At 43.9% G+C, this 12,503-nt stretch overlaps 1 protein-coding gene across 5 annotated transcripts in view; it reads left to right on the top strand.

Moving 5' to 3' along the window:
* Nucleotides 1-12,503, top strand: part of LOC139548539 (MAP/microtubule affinity-regulating kinase 4-like) — a 62,397-nt gene that overhangs the window by 25,205 nt on the left and 24,689 nt on the right. For 4 of the 5 annotated variants that reach the window (XM_071358242.1, XM_071358238.1, XM_071358240.1 and 1 more), the window contains exons 4-10: nt 7,682-7,730; nt 8,282-8,347; nt 10,890-10,960; nt 11,201-11,257; nt 11,468-11,704; nt 12,147-12,266; nt 12,386-12,485. In XM_071358242.1, coding sequence (XP_071214343.1) covers nt 7,682-7,730; nt 8,282-8,347; nt 10,890-10,960; nt 11,201-11,257; nt 11,468-11,704; nt 12,147-12,266; nt 12,386-12,485 — 700 coding nt within the window. The remainder of the gene's footprint in view (nt 1-7,681; nt 7,731-8,281; nt 8,348-10,889; nt 10,961-11,200; nt 11,258-11,467; nt 11,705-12,146; nt 12,267-12,385; nt 12,486-12,503) is intronic. The other variant, XM_071358239.1, reaches the window with a different exon arrangement.

The following is a 12,503-nucleotide window of genomic DNA, read 5'->3' as shown; positions in this document are numbered from 1 at the left end:
CTTCAGAAAGTATTCATACTCCTTGACTTTTTCCACACTTTGTTGTGTTACAGCCTGAATTTAAAATGGATTCAATTGAGGTTTTTTATCACTGGTCTAAACACAATACCCCATAATGTCAGAGTGGAATTATGTTTTTCAAAATTGTTACAAATTAATTAAAAAAAATGAAAAACAAATGTCTTGAGTCAATAAGTATTCAACCCCTTTGTTATTGCAAGCCTAAATAAGTTCAGGAGTAAACGTTTGCTTAACAAGTCACATAATAAGTTGCATTGACTCAAAAACACTCAATAATAGTGTTTAACATAATTTTTGAATGACTACCTCATCTCTGTACCCCAGACAATTATCTGTAAGATCTTTTAGTCGAGCAGTGAATTTCAGACACAGATTCAACCACGAAGACCAGGGAGGTATTCCAATACCTCACAAAGAAGGGCACCTATTGGTAGATGAAAAAAAGAAAATCTGGCATTTAATATCCCTTTGAGCATGGTGAAGTTATTAATTACACTTTGGATGGTGTATCAATACACCTAGTCAGACACAGGCGTCCTTCCTAACTCAGTTGTCGGAGAGGAAGGAAACCACTCAGGGATTTTACCATGAGGCCAATGTTGACTTTAAAACAGTTACTTAGTTTAATGGCTGTGATAGGAGAAAACTGAGGATGGATCAACAACATTGTAGTTACTACACAATACTAACCTAAAAGACAGAGTGAAAAGATGGAAGCATTTACAGAATACAAATATTGCAACAAGTCACTATAGTAAAACTGAAGTAAACAAATGTGGCATAGAAATTAACTTTGTCCTGAATACAAAGTGTTATGTTTGGGGCAAATCCAATTCAACACATCACTGAGTACCACTCTTCATATTTTCAAGCATGGTGGTGGCTGCATCATGTTATGGGTATGATTGTCATCGGCAAGGACTAGGGAGTTTTTTTTGTGGATAAAAATAAACTGAATAGAGCTAAGCACAGGCAAAACACTAGAGAAAACCTGGTTCAGTCTGCTTTCCAACAGACACTGGGAGACAACTTCACCTTTCAGCAGGACAATAACCTAAAACACAAGGCCAAATATACACTGGAGTTGCTTACCAAGACGACATTGAATGTTCCTGAGTGGCCTAGTTACAGTTTTGACTTAAATTGTCTTGAAAATCTATTGCAAGACTTGAAAATGGCCATCTAGCAACAACCAACTTGACAGCTTGAAGAATAAAAAAATGATGTGCAAATATTGCAAAATCCAGGTGTGCAAAGCTCTTAGAGACTTACCAGAAAGACTCACAGCTGTAATTGATGACGAAGGTGATTCTAACATGTTTTGATTCAGGGGTGTGAATACTTATTTACATGAGATAGATCTGTGTTTCATTTTCAATAAATTAGCAAACATTTCTGAAAACATGTTTTAACTTTTTCATTATGGGGTATTGGGTGTAGATGGGTGAGGGGAAAAAAGTTAATTTAATCAGTTTAGAATTCAGTCTGTAACAACAAAATGTGGAATAAGTCAAGGGGTATGAATACTTTCTGAAGGCACTGTAGTACACTACTTTTGACCAGAGCCCTACGGGAATAGGGTGCCATTTTGGGATGCAGACATGGACTGTGGTGTCTTTTCTGTTTGGGATCTATTGATTGTTGTTGCTACCCTTTACAGGAAACAATTGAAATCAGTTGCTGTAGTTCTGGATAGGCATGTGACTTGAATGAGTTTTATTGCTTCTTGCCAAACAAGGTTGTACTACCTCATGCTCTAGATTTTAATCTGTCAGCTTCTCAGTGTTACAGTTACATTATAGGACATCCAGTCCTAAACTATGGTCAAATAAACATGAGGTGCAGTCCTGAAAGAAGCTATTGCTTATTATTACCGTCCATGGATCATTCAAACACTTAAATGAAAAGTGAATCTAAGTGTGTGCTATCTTAAACTGAATGTATATTTTAGCTGAGGCTGGCTGGAATTATGCCATACCAATTTGGCCACATACAGTCACCAATGTGTGTTTGAACTGCATCTCAGTGCTAGAGGCATCACTACAGACCCTGGTTTGATTCCAGGCTGAATCACAACCAGCCGTGATTGGGAGTCCCATAGGGTGGCGCACAATTGGCCCAGCGTCGTCTGGGTTAGCCCGGGGTAGGCCGTCATTGTAAATAAGAATTTATTTTTAACTGACTTGCCTAGTTAAATAAAGGTTAAATACATTTTAGAAATTGTCCTGGCCCCTGGGCACCCCTCACCTGAGCCCTGGCCCCTGGGGTTGCTGGCCAGACAGATGTTGTTGATGCATTATTGGTTCACAAGACACCTTGGAAACCAGACAGTCCCAACCAGGCCCAGTGTATTCTCAGGCCCTTCCTTACAAAGTGACTGTGTGGTTTTAGATGGGCTTGTAACGAGGTCTCTGTTGAGGGGCCATGTTGACAACAGCCGGGGCCTTGGAACGCCCCTAACCACACTGTCCAACATGAAAGGCCTCTCCTCTGCTTAATCACACCCCCTTTCCCAGAGGAGCAGCCTGGGTCCCACAGGGACATTAAGGGGGGCTGGGGTGTGTGGGGAGAGGTTTAGAGCAGGGAGGGAGGGGTATTCTATTGGTGGGGTGGGGGTTAGAGACAGTAGGCTGTGGCACTTGCATCAGATGTTATTGTTTATGCAGGGAGGGAGGGAACAGTCATTCATGGGCGACGGCTGGGTTGGCCGTTGGCGTGGATAGACGTCTCTTTCAGAGAAAGAGGAGGTCATTCAGTGGCTCTGCTTAGTCATTTCAGAGGGGAGACTGTGTGTTCCGTTTACCTCTCTCGCTCGCATTCTCTCTGGCTCTCTCTCTGGTCTCATGACAGTGTGGTCAGGGGGAGGAGGTGTGTGCTTGTGTGCGACTGTACGTGCGCAATGTGGTTGTGTAAAATATTTGTTGAAGCAATTTACAAAAATGTCTGTGTGTGGGTATAGCGAGTGTATATGTGTGTGTCCTGTGCAGGCATACTTTGCCTGTGTGTGTGTATGCGACTGTGCGTGTGATTGTTCAGGCGAGAGCTCGGACACAAGGCCTGGATTAAATGGTCCGAGTGAGGCCCGCAGGGATGCGGCCCAGACAAAAACACAGCCTTGTGTTCAACAACTGCCTGTGTCCACCACTGACTGACCCCCCCCCCAGTAACTTCGACCCACAATGACACACAGAGAGAACGAGAGCGAGAGAGAGACAACTTAGTAAACTGCTTTGTGCAAATCCACATGCAAAACAGGCGAAAACCCAGAGGGAGCTCAGAGGGAGCTCATAGTTGATTAATTCTGCCTTGTTGTTCTCTCTCTGTTTTCTGCTTCAGAGCGAGAGCGGCTTCCGGTGTGACGGACAGGGTGGGAGGGAGGAGGGAGGGAGGCCTGCATTAGACAGATGCATACTGTCGATGGGCTGTCCCACCCCCTGGCCTGTCATGTGCTGAGGGTGGCAGGCAAGGCAGGGCAGAGGTGGGGTGGGGTGGAGTAACTCCCCTGGGAAGAGACTGGCCTGGGGATGGGACAAGGACTAGAGAGTCTGGCTTTGGTACCGGGGTTGGCATGGCAACAGTGACGTAGGGCCACTGCCAAGGGAATGGACCAGGAAGTCATTTATGGGCGTGCGAGAGAGGGAGAAAGTGCTAGATAGAAGGGAGGGGGATATGACTGAAGAGAGAAAGAGCAAGGAGGAGGCGGGGGAGGAGAGGAGAGACGGGCTTATCTGATTATTATCTTTAGAGCTCAGGTGAACAGCTGATGCGCTCTGTTCTCCTCAATTCAATTACAGACAGTCTCAAGGGATGTGGGACTGTGTTTGATTTGGATGGTATGTTCACGCATGGCGATTCATCATGTCATTTAAATGATAATTTGACATCCCCTCGGTGGGGTGTGTTTGTGGACACTGAATGTTTACTTTGTGGCACTCACAGTAGCTCTGGTCCACATTAGCAGCACTATTATGTAACATGTCTGCTTCACAGAGGCTGATCCTCTCAGACGGGCCCCCACCAGCAGATTCATGGTGGTGTCCAGCTGCCCTGCACAGCCATCTAATAACTTTGGCATTGAAAATAACCGTCTAATAACTTTGGCACTGAAAATAACCATCTAATAATTTTGGCATTGAAAAATAACCGTCTAATAACTTTGGCACTGAAAATAACCGTCTAATAACTTTGGCACTGAAAATATCCGTCTAATAACTTTGGCATTGAAAAATAACCGTCTAATAACTTTGGCATTGAAAAATAACCGTCTAATAACTTTGGCATTGAAAAATAACCGTCTAATAACTTTGGCACTGAAAATATCCGTCTAATAACTTTGGCATTGAAAATAACCGTCTAATAACTTTGGCACTGAAAATAACCGTCTAATAACTTTGGCACTGAAAATAACCGTCTAATAACTTTGGCACTGAAAATAACCGTCTAATAACGTTGGCACTGAAAATAACCGTCTAATAACTTTGGCATTAAAAAATAACCGTCTAATAACTTGAGTCAGTGAGTCAGGTTTCCCGCCTGAATTTTGTTTTTCAAGAACATGGTTTCTCAGAAGTTATTTTTCCCTGCACGGTGTTTCATCTCACTAGCCTATATCCTACAGTCATGTATCACTAGCCTATATCCTACAGTCATGTATCACTAGCCTATATCCTACAGTCATGTATCACTAGCCTATATCCTACAGTCATGTATCACTAGCCTATATCCTACAGTCATGTATCACTAGCCTATATCCTACAGTCATGTATCACTAGCCTATATCCTACAGTCATGTATCACTAGCCTATATCCTACAGTCATGTATCACTAGCCTATATCTTACAGTCATGTATCACTAGCCTATATCCTACAGTCATGTATCACTAGCCTATATCCTACAGTCATGTATCACTAGCCTATATCCTACAGTCATGTATCACTAGGCTATATCCTACAGTCATGTATCACTAGCCTATATCTTACAGTCATGTATCACTAGCCTATATCTTACAGTCATGTATCACTAGCCTATATCCTACAGTCATGTATCACTAGCCTATATCCTACAGTCATGTATCACTAGCCTATATCCTACAGTCATGTATCACTAGCCTATATCCTACAGGCATGTATCACTAGCCTATATCCTACAGGCATGTATCACTAGCCTATATCCTACAGGCATGTATCACTAGCCTATATCCTACAGTCATGTATCACTAGCCTATATCCTACAGTCATGTATCACTAGCCTATATCCTACAGTCATGTACCACTAGCCTATATCCTACAGTCATGTATCACTAGGCTATATCCTACAGTCATGTATCACTAGCCTATATCCTACAGTCATGTATCACTAGCCTATATCCTACAGTCATGTATCACTAGCCTATATCCTACAGTCATGTATCACTAGCCTATATCCTACAGTCATGTATCACTAGCCTATATCCTACAGTCATGTATCACTAGCCTATATCCTACAGTCATGTATCACTAGCCTATATCCTACAGTCATGTATCACTAGCCTATATCCTACAGTCATGTACCACTAGGCTATATCCTACAGTCATGTATCACTAGCCTATATCCTACAGTCATGTATCACTAGCCTATATCCTACAGTCATGTATCACTAGCCTATATCCTACAGTCATGTATCACTAGCCTATAGTCCACTGTATATTTGTTGGGTTTTGATAAATATTTACATTCAGTGCAGAGTCCTGGATACAAATGCACAAGACATTAGTACAACAACACTAAACTAGCCCTCTACTTGAAGTTGAACTTGGTAAACAAAAGTGGGTCTGTGGACACCGCCTGCTTTTCTTAAATCATGTAGCGCAGCGACAAACCGATCAACATCTTGTGTTGCATCACATACTGTGTTTTTGTGTAAACATGTCTCCATACTGGTTTAGGCAGGTCACTTTGCAGTGCAACAGCACGAAAGGGAGAGCGTTGCTATTGTTCCGACGATAGGAGCTATATTGAGTTTGTCCTCGGGACAATGGGGGCCATAGAATAGCAGGAATCTGTTTGGTAATGTCCATGCTGAAGGTTGACTCATCCAGTCGCCTCAAGCAACACACATTGTTATGGCATCCTCCATGTATTATTACATCACTACCAGGAAGTAGACAGTTATGCTTACATTATGCTATGATGGAACTTTCCCCCGTAAGTAACACCACAAGTAATCTATGTTCATATTTTTTTTACTTCTCCTCCCCCTGGCCATATCCCTAGATATTTTTCCTCGTATTATTTATACGAGCGTAATTTAAATCATTGAATTAGGACACTGTACACCAATCAGCCCAGCTCCGTTCTGTTTGTGCATGTTTATTTGAGACATTAGTCATTTGCTTGCACAGTCACTGAGGCATACACATTTGAATCGTTCACAGTCTCCTTCTCTCTGTTTCCCTCTGTCCTCAAGGCAACCCAAAATATATAGATAACCCTAGCAACTTTACTCTTGCCACTTCCGTGTGCAGATATCTTGTTTGAAAGCTGCCGTCGAAGGCCCGTAATCACAGGATCGAGCATAGGGGGGCTGAGAAAGAGGCATGGTGAAACGCAGCTCCCTGGGTGACGCTCTGTGTTTTGGAAGAATGGGCTCGAACTTCTAAGGAAGCTGGCCGCCTTCTCACACAACCATCAGCACATTCCATCCATTGTGTGTGTTTCTTTCCCTATCCTTCCTGTCTTTCTCCCTTACTCTCTTTCCTCCTCTTGTTTCCACTCACACTAATACAATAGGAAATCTAACTTTGTGTCTGTCTCTATTTCTGTCTTTATTGAAGTCTTTCTTTTCCCCCTCCCACAAACCCAGCCCTTGTGACACAGTCTCTCACTGATTCCCCTTTACGTGGTCAGAGCAAGCCGATGCCTCGTCACCCAGTCTCAACATATACAGTTGAAAGAGAGGACTCTCTGTGCTGGTGCACACACACACTATAATTATCCCCAAGATGCCGTCAGCGCTTCCAGTTTCCCCACTTACAGCAGATGTCACAACCAGGAAAGGAGGCTTGTGAACGTGTTCGAGGGAGGACCGTGTGTGTGTGGGAATATTGTGGGTGTGAGACTGTGTGGATATACGATTGTGTGTCACCTCATAACCGCAGGGCATTGACTCACACACAGCGGCGGCAGACGGTGCCCGTGCCGCACCACCGTTGCAGCAACTATGTGATGTGGTGTCCCCACCATTTCTAGAATTAGAATAGGAAGCAGCAGCACCTCCTGTGGGGAGGGAGGCTCTGTCGAGGGAGAGAGGTACTCTGTCTAGTCAGGCTGTCCCTGGAGTGGTCCTCTCTCTAATTAGCAGAAAGCTAGCAAGTGTTGGAGGGGGAGGTACGTCCATTTCCCGAGAAGCAGCTGAGCTTCATTATGAATGAATAAATGAGTGACAGTGGTGGAGGCGGGCTAACCTCCTCCTATCCGCCTGTCTGATGTTCAGTTCTTATATTATGAATCAGGGATTGTGATCATCCCCCACTTTCTTGCCTATCTTCATATGCACTATAATATATATATATATATATATATATCAGTGTGACTGTGAAGAGTTCCAATTCTGGGGAAAAAGTACTTGAATAATGAAATACCATTCTTTTAACTCGCTTCTGCTCTCTCTCTTTCATCCAGCTTTTCAGAGAGGTACGGATCATGAAAGGCCTCAACCACCCAAATATCGGTAAGTGCCTCGGCTACACTAATCTCTCCAGCTTCCAGGGTGTAGCGCCGCAGTGCATACCCCACCCCAGAACATCATCAGCCTAACAGCCATCCTCACACAATGTTCCCCTTTACTGTCAAAACAGATGCTGAGCAGGAGTCAGGATGTGTGATGTGGACAATAGTCCCCCACTGAGCTCAAAATGATCCTCCTTTCCAGGGGGGTACAGTCACCCAGACCCCCTCGCGCTGCCCCTGTAATGGCCAGAGGGTGTTTCCCAAATAGCACCATATTCCCTATGCGCCCTGGTCAAACATAGTGCGCTATAAAGGCAATAGGGTGTAGTCGCTCATGTAAAGCCAGGACAAGTAGACTTCCTCCATTTATTATAAAGCACACAGTCACATTTAGTACTGCATGCAGCTGAACCATAAACTGCTGTACCATACTGTTGGCATTTACAGCACATCTCCCTTCTCTAAGGAACACACAGTCAATCACTTTGTGCATTATGAACTGTGTGTGTTTGTCTGTGCCACTATACTGAGTTGTCTGTGTGTGTGTTACAGTGCAGCTGTTTGAGGTGATCGAGACAGAGAATACGCTCTATCTGATAATGGAGTACGCCAGTGGGGGTGAGCAGAGTACCTCCCCTCAATCAGTATCCCCACTCTCCTCTATTTCTCTTTCTCATCCGTTTTCTCTCCACCCCGCCCTCACGCTTTCCCTCTCCCCGGTACCTCTGACCCATCGATTGTCTTTTGACCGCCCTCCTCCCTCCCTCTGCACTGTCATTGTCTCTCCCCTTCCTTCATGTTCACTTTCTCCCCATTCTTCTCTTTGCTTGTGCCCCCCCCCCCCCCACCTCCCTTCTCTAATCCCCAACTCCGCTCGATTGTCAATTTTTCCTCCCATTCTCTGTTTCTTGCCAAATAAGGAGCTAATAGCCAAGCATGTGCCCCCTCCTGATCTCAACCTCACTGCTTTTCTCCCAGTGGATGTGCCCTCTAGCATGAAGCACTTACTGTTTATAAACACAACACACACACTCATGCACTCAATTATTAGGTCACTCTCTTTCAACTCTCTCACACACCACCACCACATATTCCCAAATTCATGCATGGGTCACAGACATGTAGACACACATGCATACGTCACATCAATAAGGTATCCAGATGTGACAGTGGCTCCCTGTACTTCATAACTTCTCTCGCTCTCTCTCTCGTTCTATCACTATTTTACCTCTTTCTTTCTTTCCCTTTCTCTGCCGCCCTCTCCATTTTTCTCTCTGCCTCTCTCTCGCTTTTTCACTTGCTCTTTCTCTCTCTCGTTGCCCCTCGCTTTCTCCTTATTTCTCTCTATCTCTGCCTCTCTCTCCCCCCTCCATCTCTCTGTCATCATCTTCCTCTCACTCCTCTCATCTTTTCGTTAGCCGGTCAATAATCACTCAGTAAATGACCCAAAGTCAACCATAGGGCCAGGGATCACTGAGATGAATGAGGCCCTATAGGCTCCATGATGAAGATACTGATCCCAGATCAGGCTCAATTTAATAATCCATCTCACTTATGATACTACAGTTGTGTATGCTCTCCTATGTTTTAGGGGGCGCCGTACTACTATGGCTGACCCTGTAAAACAACACATTTCACTGCACCTATCCGGTTTATGTTACAATTAAGCATATTTTTTAATATTTGTTTTATGTTCTCCTTAATTCTTACATTGCAATTTCTCTGGTATATTGTGGCATAATGCCGTCATCGCACACACACTCACTCACTCACTCACTCACTCACTGCGTGCCTCATAGAATTACAATATAATTTTTGTATAACTCTTCTAAACACACTATATATACACAGTAGGGGTGTGCGGATCAGCTGTTTGTTCACCTGCACCGGCCCGCAATTTCTAATAACCCATCCGCAACCGCCTGACTACATGTCATTTAGTCGGGCGGTTGCAGATGGGTTATTAGAAACACGACTACAAACATTTTTTATAGGCATATGTTACTGCTTATAATTTCCAACATTTTTGCAGGCTATTTGTTAGTCAATGTCTATCAACTTCTATAATTAGATAAATGCAGATTCTCTTCTGTCATTACTTGTTGCCCTGGAAGACTAAATAAACCCTGCTCACCAGAATAACGTCATAAATTGATAGAATAGATGCTTCAATCTAGTTGACATTGGTAAAGTTTTCTCTTTCATCTCTGCTTCTCTGCTTCACTCGACGGGAGAAAATGCAATAAATAAATATTTTAAAAAGGGATTTCCAAATGACATCAGTTTAACCGGTTTTAAGAAAATGTAAAGCTGTGAAACTCCCCTACATGTTTCTGATAAGATTGCAGTAAAGAGTGCACCTTTACAGACGGTCCCTAACTGCGAATTCATTCTTTCAAGATACTGAAATAAATAAATCATATTCTAGAGTCAAAATGAACATTTGGTGTATCATTTCACTGTAAGTAATGCTTAATTCTGCAAGAGTTCATGTTATATTTGAGAGGTTATAGACCTACATTCAGTGTAAAGATTTCAGGCTACTATTCCATTTAACCCACCTGAACAGTAGTTCCCTTGACGGGCCATTTGGAAGTCCACGTCTTGTGGACGTGGACTTCATCACACATAACATAGCCGGCACTGCTATCATCTTACCACTTCACCAAATCTTTCCCCAACATTAGACTACTGTTCTGTCCCTCCCTTCGATTTATTTTCCACTTTCCATTGCACAGCTTTTCTCTTATCGAATTAAACTCCAGCATTGTCCTTTTTGCCTCTGCGGATCGAAGTTAACTTTTTCTGCCTAAGTTCCCAAAAGCATTTGGCAATTGGCGTGTATTCTGCGAGCGTACAGTTAGGCCCTAAAGCTTAATCTGCACACTAACGGCAGATAAAAGTAATGAAAGAAAAACTTTATTGTAGCCTCCAGATATGAATTGCACAAGAATGATACATTCATGAATGGATCATTTTCTCTTTATTCAACACGGCCACCACCCAACCTCCCTTCATTTCATGACCATTAACCCTCCCGCCCCGCGGATATAAGTCACAAATATACGGTATAAGTGCCTCAATTACAGACTATTCAACCAGACAGAGTGTTGTAAGCCTGCTTCTCTGTTTGTTGATGTGATTTGTCTCTCTCCCTCAGGTGAAGTGTTTGACTACCTCGTGTCCCATGGGAGAATGAAAGAGAAAGAGGCGCGGGCCACATTCCGTCAGGTGAGACGCGACCAAAAATGTATAATCGCAACAAAAGCCGGTGAATGGTGCTGTGTGGCCTGTATTTCATTGCAAGCATTATTGTAAGCTTGTATGTGTCAGTGTCTGTGTTTGGCTTTTTTACTGTGACTTGTCTCACTCCCCTTCTTTCTCTCTCCCGCTCTCTCTCTCTCTCTCTCTGTCTCTCTCGCTCTCTCCCCCCCTCTCCCTCTATCTCTATATATATCTATATCTATCTAGATTGTGTCTGCTGTACACTACTGTCACCTGAAGAACATTGTTCACAGGGACCTTAAAGTACGTGACCGGTTCAGACCTGATGACATGGGCCCCTTTTCATTGTCCAAAATGACAACAACTCATTGATATTATACATCAATATCAATTCATTAACATATGTGAAACACTGATAATTGCTTTCCTGAAATGAGCATACAAACTCAGCCTGAATTGAACAGACTCTCAGTCCTTAAAGCTGCACTCGGCTATCTTCACTTGTCTCCTCAGGCTGAGAACCTCTTGCTGGATGCCGACTCCAACATCAAGATTGCAGATTTTGGCTTCAGTAACGAGTTCACCATGGGCAACAAGCTGGACACGTTCTGTGGCTCCCCTCCCTATGCTGCTCCAGAGCTGTTCCAGGGGAAGAAGTACGACGGGCCTGAGGTGGACATCTGGAGCCTGGGGGTCATCCTCTACACTCTGGTCAGCGGATCACTGCCCTTCGACGGGCAGAACCTCAAGGCAAGGCCCCCCGCAGCACAGCCAAATGGCCTTTACTTTGTCTGAGTTTCAAATGGCTCTCTATTCCCTACATAGGGCACTACTTTTGACCTGGGCCCATATGGTGTGGTCAAAAGTTGTGCACTATATAGTGAATAGGGGGCCTTTTGGGATGCAGACTGTGTCACTGAGGTGTCAATGTCAAGACGGCGTGTGTCTGGTTTGGATGTTATTTAGTTGATGCATTATGTGATGTTTTTGCTTACTAATGCTGCCTGTGGTCCTGAAGGGGTTTGTGCTGATTAGTTCATGTTCACATTTTATTTTCATGTTCAGTTGATCAAGAGAAGGAACACGTTGTCTTTTAGTCCATTTGCCATTAATATGTCTTGTGTTTTGTGTAACGTTATATAACGTTATGTGCACGTTTTGTGTAACGTTATCTATATGTGTTGTTCCCTAGGAGCTGCGGGAGCGTGTACTGCGGGGGAAGTACCGCGTGCCTTTCTACATGTCCACCGACTGCGAAGGCATCCTGCGCAGGTTCCTGGTGCTCAACCCCACCAAACGCTGCACCCTGGAGGTGAGGAGGGCAACTGCAGGCGCCACTCAGACATACAGTACACGCATGCACACTCTCACAAACCCACACACAACCTGTTTGTGGCATCTTTAACACATTGTTTTATCCCTCCTCATTAGCAAATCATGAACGACAAGTGGATTAACTCTGGCTACGACGGAGAAGAACTGAAGCCTCATACAGAGCCCCTGGAGGATCATAATGATGCCAGCCGCATCGGTGAAGTACTCCCCTCTC

This window comes from Salvelinus alpinus, chromosome 21 (genome assembly GCF_045679555.1).
Source record: "Salvelinus alpinus chromosome 21, SLU_Salpinus.1, whole genome shotgun sequence".
NCBI lineage: Eukaryota > Metazoa > Chordata > Actinopteri > Salmoniformes > Salmonidae > Salvelinus > Salvelinus alpinus.
The sequence above is the reverse complement of the archived record's forward strand: the minus strand, read 5'-3'. Positions and strand labels throughout refer to the sequence as shown.